At 39.5% G+C, this 13,971-nt stretch overlaps 1 protein-coding gene across 2 annotated transcripts; it reads right to left on the bottom strand.

The window, feature by feature from the left end:
* Positions 1-3,369: 3,369 nt before the first annotated feature.
* Positions 3,370-12,085, bottom strand: MRPL15 (mitochondrial ribosomal protein L15). 2 transcript variants are annotated; one of them, XM_017831756.1, is made up of 6 exons: positions 11,928-12,085; positions 10,932-11,089; positions 8,960-9,125; positions 8,332-8,455; positions 6,675-7,055; positions 3,370-5,235 (listed from the first exon to the last, which is right to left on the bottom strand). In XM_017831756.1, the coding sequence occupies exons 1-5, from the start codon at positions 12,024-12,026 to the stop codon at positions 6,718-6,720; spliced, it is 885 nt and encodes a 294-aa protein (XP_017687245.1). In that variant the 5' UTR covers positions 12,027-12,085; the 3' UTR covers positions 3,370-5,235; positions 6,675-6,717. The 2 variants fall into 2 exon arrangements, with proteins under 2 accessions (XP_017687245.1, XP_017687235.1); XM_017831746.1 differs by lacking the exon at positions 3,370-5,235 and having other exon boundaries at positions 6,478-7,055.
* Positions 12,086-13,971: the final 1,886 nt, after the last annotated feature.

The raw sequence follows: 13,971 nt of genomic DNA on the forward strand, positions 1-13,971 counted from the left end.
GGTGGTCTGCTGCCATTGCCATTTCCCAATAGGCTGTAAGCAAAGTCATCCAACTCAGCCAAGAGCAACAGTTGGAATTGGGAAAACATGCACTTTTCTCAGAATGCAGCAAAAATGACTCGACAGCTTTTTACCTTCCATTTTCATCTTAGGTTCTCTTAATGGACAGATAAGGTTTCCCACATCAAAGACAAACTCAGAGCACCCCAGTGCTTCAATCCCCTCAGATACATACAAATGAGTGCAAAAAAAATGACCCAGGTAAAATTTTGGAACATGATCACATCCTTGCTATGGTAATTCATTTTATGATCATTCCATAGTAAACACCTGTCTTTAATGATGAACCTGGAAGGGCTGAAGCCTTCCAAAACCAACAATAAAGTCACAATTAGCCCAGACATTTTACCTAGAAGTCAGGGTTGCAGCAACGTCACATCAGCCAAGTCCAACATAAAACCAGTAGAATAATATTTTGTCTGGAACAGTCTCAAGCCTCGAACATGACCCATACCCAGACTGCTTGCTGCGATAAGTGCAACTGGCTTGCCAAGCAAAAAGAAGAAAAAAAGAAAAAGAAGGGATAAATGATTGCCTGTGCACAAAAAGCAAGCACATCTATGATGTTTCAGGGACCCAGAAAACATCGAAAACAGGAGAAAAGACAAGTTCAAATCTGCACAAGTTTTACATAAACACTACAAGCCACACAGTAGTTGTACAAGGTATCCTATGAGACACACTGGATTGCATCTTCTCAAACAGTAATGACACAATATCTGTGTTTAAGCATCCCAGTCACCTTCTCTAACCGTTAGCAGCACCACTTGCTGAAGCAGACACCTCAAGAGAGGCACCATTCTCCTCTCCCATTTTTTCTTTTGCAAATGGAGACGAGTTTAATTTCCATCTTCCCTTACAGAGGAAACATACATTAGAGCTAGCAGAAACATCAGCCATGTATTACACAAGGGCCAAAGAGGGCAGGCAGGCAAATTTTGTGTGCCAATATCAGTGCAGCTCTGGGAACTGGGAGTCACCCACCTTTAAAGTCAGAGGGTGGGGATGTCACAGATCCCTAGGGGGATGTCACACTGTATCCTAGAAAAGCCGCTGTCTCCAATAGTTGTAAAATAACACTGTCTGATTGTCAGCATCTCACTTCTCATGGCACCAATGTCCTCTAACTTGTGGGTTTATTAAATAATTAAAAAATTATTTTCAAAGACAAATACAACCTAGTACATCAAGCTTCACAATTTCCCCTGGCGTATGTGAATCCTGACGAGAATTTCCGCCCATTAACTTCAAACATCTTGGGTCACTGAAAACATAGAGTGGGATTCAGCTCTAGATGCTTAAGTTTTGGGTGCATGCAGAAGTGCTGTATATGACAACTATTGTCACAGTCAGTGGAGCCTAGCATGTAATTCAATTGCTCAGATGTCTGCTCCAAGCTAAGCGCAGTGATTCTTCAGGCTCCACTGACTGGATCAAACACATTACTACTGCCTATAAAAGGAGCTTAAGCTATTGTCTACATGCGAACAATGTAAATTTAGAGTTGCATTAATTTTGAAAATAAGACAATACCTCACTATAATAACTTTATAGGGAACTTGGGTTCCAATTCTAGAAGCCCTGAACCACAGCTACATTCAACAAAGAAAAAAAAAGCATCTCCCTTGTCAGATATCAAAGGAATTTATTTTCTTAAGGTACTGCACATTGGGAGCAAACTACACCAGCCTTACAAAAATCCCTGGAGAACTAGTTTACTATGAATTTACACATCAACTTATTTTTCACAGACTGCTCTATGTCCACAAACTTCTAGCTGCCCAAGGAATAACAATAAAAATATTAACAATAAGAAATGGTAGGCTTTCAGGCTAAATATGGACTAATCTGTCCATATTCATAGACAGACAGGACAATCCTACCAGGAGACAGAATGAATCTCACAGAGGCTGGAGAAAAGTAAAAAGAGAGACTGATTTGGGCATTGGTGCATTGAACTCAAAATTACTCATCTGTTCAGATTTGTATCTAGTGTGTGCAATTCTGAATTAAGTGCACAGGCACTCTTCTAGGAGTGTTCAGTGGCTCTGATAAATGCCAAATACATCGCCCAAAGGGCCCCTCCAAGCTGCTCTGCATGTGTCTTGGAATCTACAAGGTTAATGAGTAAACAACATTGCTGTTGACATTTTTAACAACAAAAGCAACACCAGTCCAGGAAACTCAAGCCACGAAAAACCCCCTCATATAAACAGATGCAGGAATGATCAACACTTTTCCTGCTCCAGAGGCACATAAAACAACCAGATTTTCAAACCCAGAGTGGGCCAGACAGGATGACACTGTGAGAATGATCAAGCCCTGTCGTTCCCACCACTACAACAGGAGAGGTGAGAAGGGACCTTGGGAAGATGCAGATGCATGAGAGGGAACATTAAGCAAAGGACACAAAATAGATCTGAGGATAGTTTGCTTCCATTGAGAAACCATACTTCTTTAGACAATGCCATATATCCCTGTTACAAAAGACCAAGACGAGCCACCTGGGCTAGGAGATAAAGGAGCTTAAAAAGTTCATAGTTTTCTTCTAATAGGCAAGAACTTTGGACCTCTAACTACATCTTTTCATAGACTAAACCATAACAATATACTGAAGTACAGACTGTGAGTTATGTAAAACTATTCCCAGCTGATCATATATCAGAAAATTTTTAAAAATAAAGCTGCATATGGAATATTAAACTGGTCATTTTGGATAGAGTCTCTTTTTTATTTCAGAGATATGCAAATATAACAGTTAAATATTTAGAATATGGGACTTGTGCAACAATTTCAAATTATCTAGAGAACTTGTGAGAGTTCAACAGTGCAAAATTAGTTTTGCACTAGCATTTAAAATTTTAATATAGAAAATAATAGAAAAGAGAAATAATAGAATAATAGAAAATAATAAAATTGTAATGGGAAGCTATCTTCATAATTGATCACCTTTATATGACTTCCTGGAGCACCAACATCAATTATGCCTCTATGTCAAAACAATGTTGGCACACTGCCAGTGAAGATTCGGAGCAGAGCCACTGATTTATTAATGTATTCCTTTTTGGAAATCCGTGGATAGTACAGTCAACTTTTGATTGCTAAATGCAAATTCTGTATGAAGCATAATGAAGCCAGCATGTCATTACCGTACATAGGAGCAAAAGGGAAAACACATATATATATTTTAATTCACTTCGAGTCTGCAGTCAGCCACCTGTAATTATAGCATTGACTGGCTGCAGGTGGTAGAGTTTCTCTCCCCAGAAACAGGTGATTTCTAATTACTATGGTATAAAACAAGGTATGTACTTGTTTAGAGGCCTTTATTTTGATTGCAGTTGAACATAGGTAATTGGTTTTATCAAGGAACCATTTCAAAGTATGATGTTGCTGATAAAAATTGACACGGCTTTTAGCATTTAGTGACACAAATAAGTTTCTTTTCCTCAGCTACCTGATAATGCTTTTCCACCTACAGCAGATTGGGTGCTTCTTGCTGTGTAACATACTGTTGCATAAGAAAAACTCCTATCAAAACGGGATATCCAAGGCAATCATTTATCTTATGAACATGAAAACATGGTTCATATTCCTAAGTAAAGAGTATGGCTTTAGATGCCAGTGTTGTTTTAAGAGTCTTGCACCAGTGGGCCTGACCCTCATATAAACGACAGTCCATCGGGAGGCTGTTTATGATGGATTTATTAAAAACCTTGTCAATAACTTACTTGTGTTTTTGATAATTCCATATTTGGTTGCTAGGAGACTTGTGTTCCCGATGAGATAAAAAGAACAGGAAATCCTCTATAGCCTTGTCACTTTTTTCACTAGTAAATAAAAATCCAAACAACTGATATAAAATACTGGCTACTGTAAATAGAAATGAGAAAAAAAGACAAGCATTGCATATTTTAAATAAAGGAACATGCAGCCCTTTTTTGCCCTCTCCAATTATAAGATGATAAAAGATCACCTTTATAAAGTAGAATGACCGGATTTGGTGGAACGTGGCTGTTTTGGCTCCAAGGTATTTGTAGCGTTATAGTATCAGAGCCAGGATACAGCTGCCTTGTGACTAAGACATCGTTCACTGAATAAGTGCTATCCAATCCCTCAACGTCACCAGACATCTGTTTCCTGTTTTCATTCTTTCTTTCACTGTTATCATTTTATCCAAGTTACCCTTTCACCTGAAAACCATTTAGAGACCCAGAGAAACCAGCGCGTGCACGCGTGTGTGTATCAAAGAAGTTGACTTAGAAAAAAAATTGCTGAGAGCAATTTGTTCATTTTAATACAAAGAGCAGGAATGGAAACAAACTTGCCTTTCCCCAGTCTTCTCCTCCCCAAAATACACAATGATACATAAACACTTTTGTCTTCTGGTCTTCACTAATATGACTAACTTCCTTCTTCACTTCCAGTTAAGTAGCTTTCCTGTTGAGTACCACCACCTCCACAAAATACAATTGTGAATTGATTCATAAAAACAGAAACATTATGGCACAAATAAGGGAAGGCAATAAATACTCTTCCCCCCCTCCAAGTCCTTCCCAAATGGAGGCAGTAGTAATATTGTTATTGTAAAGTTATTGTAATAACAAAAAAGTTTAAAAAAAAGTTAAAAAAAAAGAAAGTATTGCTTGTCATCTAAGGTTCCAAACCAACAATCATCAGGATGCAGGACAGGATACATCTAAAGTGAGAAAGTTATTTACTTCACATTCAAGTTAACACCAACTGTACTTTTTTTGGCACACAGTATTATTCTTGACGTGCCAAAAAATGCTGGGCACCTTATAAAATACGAATGTTAATGCCACTAAAACCAAATTCCTGCTATTCATAATCCAATTTTATATGGCTGTTGTTTTTCTCTGTTTCACCTACACTTAAACCACAAGTCGGGAGAACAACCACTACTGACAGCATCAAACACACATTAACAATTAACAATAGAACTTGAAGAGTAAATTGTCAAAAATTAGTCACTCTCTATTCTTAATCTCTTGATTTCAGATTATTTAATCAGAATGAGAATAGAAGACTTGTTTTATTTTGTTTTGTGATTACAGATGCTCATATTAACTGACAAGGCAGGTTGCTGAGTGAAGGAAAAATCCGGGCTGGTTGACAAACACCAACAAAAATTCATCCACTTCTTTTTATTCTCTGAAACAAAAAGAAAATTGTTTTTAAATCCTCCCCCACTGAGGCATCCCAGAAAATACAGGTGTTATACAGGAGAAACAGGAGATTCTGGTACACAGAGGACTTCCTCTATGAGATAGGATGGTTCGGCAGCTACAGGAAACTCTTAAGCAGCATTTGCAAAGGCACATGAAAATTGGAAAGCAAGACGACTTCTCGTGTTCTGATCTCCTGGACTGTTTCCTGCATTCTAATAACCAAATTATCCCTGTTTTAAAGCCAAATCAGCTTCCACTAAACCATGTAGTTGTGAAGCAGCTCATTAACTTCCAAGGAATCAGAGCAAGTTCTGATAGGCTAACTCGGTCTCCTCTCTCACCCATCTTTACTGCCTGGCTCATCATTCCAAACACCCAATCCTAAGCTTATGTATGAAACCTAAAATATTCTTGCATAGTAACAATGTAGTATTCTGGAGAGACTGATAAAACAAAAGTTTGTTGGAAAATATTTTTCAAGACACACAAGTTGGTGTGATTAAAACACTGTTTTTCATAAAAAACAGTTTGTTCATACCTTCTCACAATATTTAAATTAATTTGTCCACTGTCACAGATGCAACCTGTGACCAAGCTGGAAACTGAATCCTGTGTACTTTGTCTGTCACATCCCCATCCTTCATAATCTATAGCCACTGTCATTCAACGACTCTGGATTCTCCTATGCATTTTTATTAATGACATTACAATTTTGTCTGGACAAGTTTAAATTCTGTTTGAATAATAAAAGCCATTGATTTAAGAGCAGTCTTTCCCCCCCTCCAAGTGTAGATAGAAAGTTACTTCAAACTGCACACCCTGTCTTTCTCAATTGCATATGAAGAAATAGGACAAAAGTCAAGACCTCTCAAGCTCTAGTGCTACTGATGGAAATGGCAAAATCCAAAACACAGCTATGGAATGGGAGAGGTTAATGAAACCTTTTGAACTTTGTTATTTCCTGCTGTTTTTATTTTTCCTCAACCAAAAATAGATGGTTTGCCTCTTAGAGGTAGTCAAGATACATTTTCTAAAACTTATAATTTTACGCAATACTATTGTAAAACTAATATTAGGTCTGTACAGTCATATTTCCGATTTTAAATTGAAGGGGGAAATATAAACCAATTATTAGGTCAAACTACACTTTGGAATTATCCTCTGAAACCAATGCAATATGGAAACCCTCTGTCTGAAAAAAACACCGGCAAACCATCACAAGAGAAAGTGCCCAAACCCATACTTTATATCAGATTCTACACTGTTTTCAATTTTAAGACTTTCGATACACTGTGTTATGACAATAAAAAAGTTGAGAGCTACACCAGAAGATTACATGAACAAAAATTTATGTTTCATCTAGTATAATAGAAGTCTTAAAAACAAACAAACAACACACCACTTCTATCCATTATTTCATACCCAGATGTTTCCTGAACACCTGCAGCTGTCTCCAGTCCTGAATTCATGTGCTATAGTATTTCAAGAGACTCTCATCAGTCGGTTTTAGAATTTTCTTGTCTGTCAGGTTTACAATCCATCCTGGAGCAAGACCAAAAAATATCTGTCTAGGATCCTTGCGTGCGCTTAACATCTTAAATAGTTCATCCTTGGTTATGTCTGGTAAGATGTAGCCGTATTTCTTGGCAAGCTCAAGCCTGGCTTCCGCAACCTTAGATGGATCTGCCAGGTAACCCCGGTTCCTGGCATCTGTGTAGTAACGTACTAGGTCTTCAGGTGGAAGCATTCGCTTCGGAATAGGCTGGCCACGCAGAAAAAACAGTACTGGCTTACACAAAATTCCTGTGGGCAAACATGAGACAAAATTAGTTACTGTACTTTATAATAGATACTTAAAAACATTGACTGACACTTCCTCATTTTGTACTAAATAAATTATTAAACTCTTATTAAAAAGTATCAAGCAAAAAAAAAACAAATCTCAAGAATATTCTTGCTCAGAATGAGATAGTGGTTTACAAGTTTCACTTAATCAAAAAAACAAGTCTGTTTTAATTGTTATTTATAGTGTCAATCTGGATGAGTCATTACTTCTAACACATTAAGAATGCCTACTTTAGAAAGATAAGCATAACTAATCTGGATGCTGCCATTTATTTAAAGGACTATTTCCAGGTTTGAAGCAATGCTTTTGCATGGCTATTTACACATTGTACCAACAAATGTCAAATGTAGTGCTTCTATAAGTATTTTAAATAAAGTATCAATGGCACATGCACCTATTTAGTCTTGTGGAACTATTCTCTCCTCCTCAAGTTTTACTGATTTTGGCAAATTATATTTCAGGACCTTTTAACCTCATTATTTTGATTATTTTCTGGATTGGAAATAAAAACAACTTGTATCACTCCAGGATGATATTCTACAGACTAAAAATGTCTATTCCTCTTCTTCCCAGCCTCATTCACACATGAAAGCTCTATTATTGTCAATAAAAACTGCATGAATGAATGTTAGGCAGGATGCAGCCTCAAGCAAAGCAAAGCCTTATTCTTCAGTGAAAGTGTTCTGAAAACAATAGCCATTTTAACTGGAATGATTCTGAGCTTCTGTAACTTACTTACTTCCTCACTTTAACTGGAAAAGCATTTTAAATTAAAAATTGTAAGTATCTACAGCAGCTTTTAAACCTATTTTTTCCTGAATTTTCTTAGTGTTACCAAACGTGTGAAACAGAAGAAAAAATTCTGAGAAACAATGTTATTGGTTCTTCTATTTACAAAGCTACTCAGATTTCTTTAGCTGGTTGATTGGTAAATGAACTGCTAACACTGCTAGGACTAAACAGGTGAATGGTTTAAAAAAGCAAAATTAAGGATGCATTACCATTCATCGTTGGGGACTGGGACTAGATGATCTTTAAGGTCCTTCCCAATCCAAAATATTCTATGATTCTACAAATATTTGTGTAACTGTGTGTTTTTGCAACTTTTAGAATAGAAGAAGAAGCTGATTACTTTCTATTAAAAACTCTGTTTGAAACTGTGGTTGGGATCATTTAATCTTTGCACATTCAAAGTAAAAAAAAAAAAAGGCACAAATTAAAAGAAATTCTTACCCAAACTCCTTGGGTCATAGAATGATGTTGTCACAACACCTCCATTTTTTTCTATGGCTGCAATTGCTAACTCAGATGCCCTCTGCACTTCAATATTTACTTTTGCTGAAAAAATATCAGCACCCTGTAAATTTCAACACATTAGAGAAACATCAAAATGACTGTTTTAAGACATACATCTATTCTTCTCTAAAAAGTTATAAGAAACATTAAATCCTGCAAAATATTAGAATTTGTCAGCTTCCTGCATCAAGATGGGAACCAAATTGCTCTCACTCAGTCACCTGGGTTGAATGAAAACAACTTTGCCTTTCCAGAATATTCATACATTTCTTTTGGTACATTTTAGTCTTCTGTCGTAAAATACTTGTTCAACCTTTTGTTACTTTTTTTGTTCAACCTTTTGTGCTCCTTATCTCTTGTTTTTGCAGCATATCAGGTATTGAAATTGTCTGGGGTTTTTTTTTGCTGACATACAGTGCCCTCTAGTGGATTTATTATACACAAAAATTCCACAGCAAACTAACTCAGGAAAGCAAAGATGATTCCAAAACATGGTAATGACAATCTGACAGCCTGGGGTGGAAAACTTGAAAGCCTGAAGTAATAGGTGTGTTATAATGCCTACCTCCTCCACCAGCTGGACACCGTAATCCCTCTTGAGAGGTTGCACTGTTACACCTCTAGCATTGACGAGCTGTGTTAAGTCAATTGGTTGTGTGGGGTCAACTCTACCCAAATCGATCAGGTACTGCAGCCTCTGAAGACTGAGTGGTTGATACTGACGTCTGAGGCTGGAGAGAGAAGAAAAAAACAAAAATCAACCCCAACAAAACAATGAGAAATTTACAGATTTGAAGCTTTAATAGCAATCAGTCAACTGAGATTCCAGTTTCTACCTACTCCTCGAATTACCAAGTAAATGTTTAAAATACTCTTGTCTACAAGTAAAAATTTTAATTTACTGCAAATACAAGCCCTAGTTACAATCCAAGACTCCACGGTGCCTTCAGGTTTGCCCACGCACTCCCATCTCCAATATGATATTAATCATTCTGCTGTTGCTGAGTTCACTTTAGTCGATAATACCTCTCTGCCTACTGACTGGTCTAAGGAAGAAAAAAATACTAAGAAATTAAAGTGCCAGCAATTCTTGGTAAGCCAACAAGATTGTAAATAACTACCACCTTCAAAGTGAATCCAGCTTAGGAGCTTCACTGATAGACAGTCAAAAAAACAAACATCCCCTCTTTTCCCATACAAATTTAGTCAAAGTCTATCAGCCAAACACCGTATGTGCTCCTGCATAGCTCATATCCAACAAGATTTTTTAGTCCATTACCACTGTACCCAGCATTTCAGAAGTACTGAATGGAACCTTCCTCAAAACTCCACCAAGGAAGAGAAACATTGAGAAAATATGCAATTAACCCACATCCCCAAAGGGAGCTAGAATCTCCTGTCAACAGCCATCGGCTTCAGCAGAACCTACTTTTGTGTTTTCTGAAGTTCCAACTTTACCAGACAAATAAATCCCTAGAACAGTTTTCCCAGCGCTGGTGACCCTGTCTACCGCACACCATTTATGCTGGAGCTCAGAACTTTCTCCTACAATCGGTTTGACTGCTGCCATTGGAAATCTGTGAATGGCAGCAGAAAAACTGGGAAGCAGCTCATCTCTGTCATTGCCAGGCTCCGTAAGAAAGGTAAGCAACAGAATTTGCGCTGTCAGACGGTTCCTAACAGAGTGAAAGCTCAACAAGTGAAGCAACACCACTGCAGACAGAGAGAGGAGCGAGGTGAAGGTAAACAGGCAGAAACATTGTTCAGTGTGCCTCAATAGCATCTCTCGAGTGCAGTTGCCACGTTTCCTACAGAAACATCTATAACAGATTGACATCAAAATTTTTCAAATAGCATTGAAACTACGGAGTACTTTTTTTGTTTCCACGTGCTGTCAGATGTGGTTAAAAACAGCAAGACCCTAATAATTCCTTGTCATAGCAGCAGTTTCATTGTTTGCTGTTGGTTATTCATGAACTTATGACCACTGTTAACATAAGAAGCTCAATGTCTGCATTCTGTAGCATTTCCTTTGTAGGACTGTGGATCGACACTCTGTCTCCAGCTACCCAAAGTGCTTCTTGTTTACTCTTATAATAATCCAAGCAAACAGAAGGAGATGACAGTAGCTGGAAATAGAATTTGAATCACACTTCAAAACTATTAAGACTCAGAGAAAACCTTTAAATGCTGGGTCAGGTTTGCAAGTTCTACTGCATGCATAAAGAATGAAATGTAAAAATACACAGTTATTTGATGAAGTTATATCAGCAAATGGAGCATGAAATCAAACCGCAAGTTGAACAATTCACAAATACACAGTAGCCTTTTCATTCTTGACCTGTGGGATAGATGTGGCATGTTTTTGTTACCACTGCCTGTAACAGCATTGTATGGGCACAGAAGTCTTCAACACCAGATATAAAAACTCAGCTTTTTCGGTTAGGCTTGTTTTGGCATATTAGATTCTGGCTTCATGAGAAAGATCAAGAAAAGCAGACAACAATTAAGTTCAAAGTAAATGTGAAGAAACTTACCTATGTCCCTCATTAAATCCATATTTTGGTATGACCAAGTAAAATGGAGTTTGACCACCCTCAAAGCCTAATCGGGGGCGATTTCCTCTTTGTCTTTCTCCTTTGTGACCTCGGCCACACTTCCTACCTCCGTATCTTCCACGGCCACGTCTTCTTTCCTTGAAAACAATCAACAATACATTTGGTCAACTACTTCAGAGAGAAGGAGCTATAAAATATAAGATTTCAGAGATATGAACAACTGAACAAAATGCTAATTCTTGAGAAAAATGAAGAGATAGATCCTTTCTGAGAGGAAAAACAGAAAAGCAGTTAATGTGATTTTTGCAGAGCACAGCTCTAGACAGGCAGCACAAATAGTCTGGGGACAAGCCAGCTTCCTTTGGTAGCAGGGATAGTTGAGTCTAGCACAAAACTGCAGTTGAATTCTGTACTATTTAGCAGCTCCAGGGAGTCCTGAGTACCTACAGGAGAGCGCTGCTTAGTACTCCCTGTCAGTTCCCTATTCCTGTGGTTTCAGCCCTTGAACCTCATCACCCTGTTTACTGATATTCCTCTCAAACCAAAAGGGTTTCTTCCTGGTTTCCTTTCTTCATTTCTCTACCATTTTGTAAGGAGACAGGGAAGTCAACATTTAGTTTTGTTTTCGAGAAAGCAACAGTAACCAGAATGTCATCTGGCATCACATTCCTTTTCTTTGTAAGCTTTCTAACCTTCTCCTTCCAAACGCATTACCTCATCGCACACAATGTGGTGTTAAAGACCTTTCACTATTTCTACCCGTCCCCAGCGACGGCCCCGAGGTTTAGCCACCACCAGTTCTCTGTGGGGATGCCCATACACACAAGGCATGCAAGGGCTAGGGCAGCGTTAGCACACACAGCAGCGCCACCCACTCCTTCGCCTTTCCACTTTGCTCTATCTGTCCTTCTGACATTCCCGGAGGTAAACCACACCGGGATCGGGCGTGCCGCCCGGCAAGCTGCAGGCACTCACCCGCTTTCTGGAGCCGGGGTTGGGCCTCAGGTTGGCCAAGCTGACCCTGGGCAGCGAGCGCAGCAGCTCCAGGGCCCTGTTGCCGCCATTCCCGCTCATGGCCGTTCCCTTTCAAGGGCGCCAGCCGCTAGCGCGCCCGGCCGAGACGCTTTACGGCACGGCCGTAAATCACACCGCCCGCGCCTTCCCAGCAGCGTCGCGCCGCCGGCGCCGGGGCGGGCCCAGTGTTTTACTGATGCGTGAGCTGGGACTTCCAATGGAGTGGACAAAGGGCCCGCACTGCGTGTCGTTTTACAGCACCTACTGTTCTGTTACTCACACAGACCTCAGCCAAGTGTTTCAAAGCCGAGCCTTTAAAACCATCAGGCTGCATCGAAACCCGCCTGGCTGAGGGTGCACTGAACATGGCTCAGCTCAAGGTGCTGTGTGCTCTGTGTCAATACAAACAACCTTAAGGCAGATACTCACTGGCAATATCTATTTTGATTAGAGACTGTCGTGGTTTAACCCCAGCCAGACACCAAGCCTCATGCAGTTGCTCATTCACTCCTTCACGAGTGGGATGAGGGAGAGAATCAGAAGGGTAAAGGCCAGAAAACACGTGAGCTGAAATAAAGGCAGTTTAATAGGGCAAGCAAAAGCCATGCACACAAGCAAAGCAAAACAAGGAATTGATGCACTGCTTCCCATGGGCAGGCAGGTGTTCAGCCATCTCCAGGAGGGCCCCATCACACATAATGGTTACTTGGGATGACAAACAGCATCACTCTGAACATCTCCCTTCCTCCTTCTTCCCCCCCACTTTATATACTGAGCATGATGTCCTATGGTCTGGAATATCCCTTTGGTCAGTTGGGCGCAGCTGTCCTGTCTGTGTCTCCTCCCAACCCCCAATGCACCCCCAGCCTCCTCACCAGTGTGGTAGTATAAAAAGCAGAAAAGGCTCTATGTGAACACTGCTCAGCAATAACAAAAACATCTCTATATTATCAACCCCGTGTTCAGTACAAATCCAAAACATAGCCCCATGCCAGCCACTGCAAAGAAAATTAACTCTACTCCAGCCAAGACCAGCTGGCCAAGACAGAGACTTTCCTAGTACTGCTGCAGTACTTGATCCCATGTATTATTTCAATATTTTAAATTTAAAAGCAGACCTACTGGAAAGCCACACAGCAGTTTCCATTAGTATATTGGTCTGATGAGAAGGGTGTGCAGGGTGCAGGCTTACTGGACTGAAGAACTGAATTGTAGAAGCTGCTGCTGAGGAGTTACAGAGCAGAAAGGCCACTTCCTGTTATGAAAGTCAGATGATATTCCTCAGTGTAATATTGTGCTTTCCATCCCAAAACTTCTGTTTGACTGATACCTTCTTCCATGTTGAATGTCTGCTTCAGACTGGAGGTCATGCAGAAGCTCTGCCATTCCTGAGAGTAAATGGGCGTAAAAATGGAAATCACATTGCAGCATGCTGTGAGTTTTAGTATGAAATCCGTATAGCTTCTTACCTCCTTAAAAAAAATTAAGAAAAATTACGATATAGTAGTAAACAAGATACTGGTCTGGACAACCATCTTATCTAAGCTCATTTTAGCCTTTAGGATAGGGAAAAATAGATAATTTAGAGCATGCTTTGCCTTGTAAAGCTCTCACTGCTTTAAACAGAAACTTGAAACAAGGTAGAAAAGTACCGTTCCTGTGATAGATATCTCATTTTAAAGAGACAGACAACTTACCACTCTTTGAAAGGTTCACAATTCAGATGTTTTCAGCAATTCCTTCAGGCTTCCAGATGGTCAGTTTCTCAAACACTTGCCTGTAACCAGCAGACTGCCCCATGCCTGCACAGGCAATCCTGATGAGTGTGACTGACTTGCTTGTGTCCAATCCATGGATAGCTCACAATTCTCCAGTGGCCCTGAGCCATACTACAAGCAACCAGGAATTCAAGTAAGATCATTCCAGCTATACTGACTAAAATATTAAAAGCTTGTTCTATTTGTGAGCAGACTATTGACTTCTTAGGCTGGAGGTTCAGCAGTAG

The sequence above is a fragment of the Lepidothrix coronata genome, unplaced genomic scaffold, assembly GCF_001604755.1.
Source record: "Lepidothrix coronata isolate B3197 unplaced genomic scaffold, Lepidothrix_coronata-1.0 Scaffold6, whole genome shotgun sequence".
NCBI classification, from domain to species: domain Eukaryota; kingdom Metazoa; phylum Chordata; class Aves; order Passeriformes; family Pipridae; genus Lepidothrix; species Lepidothrix coronata.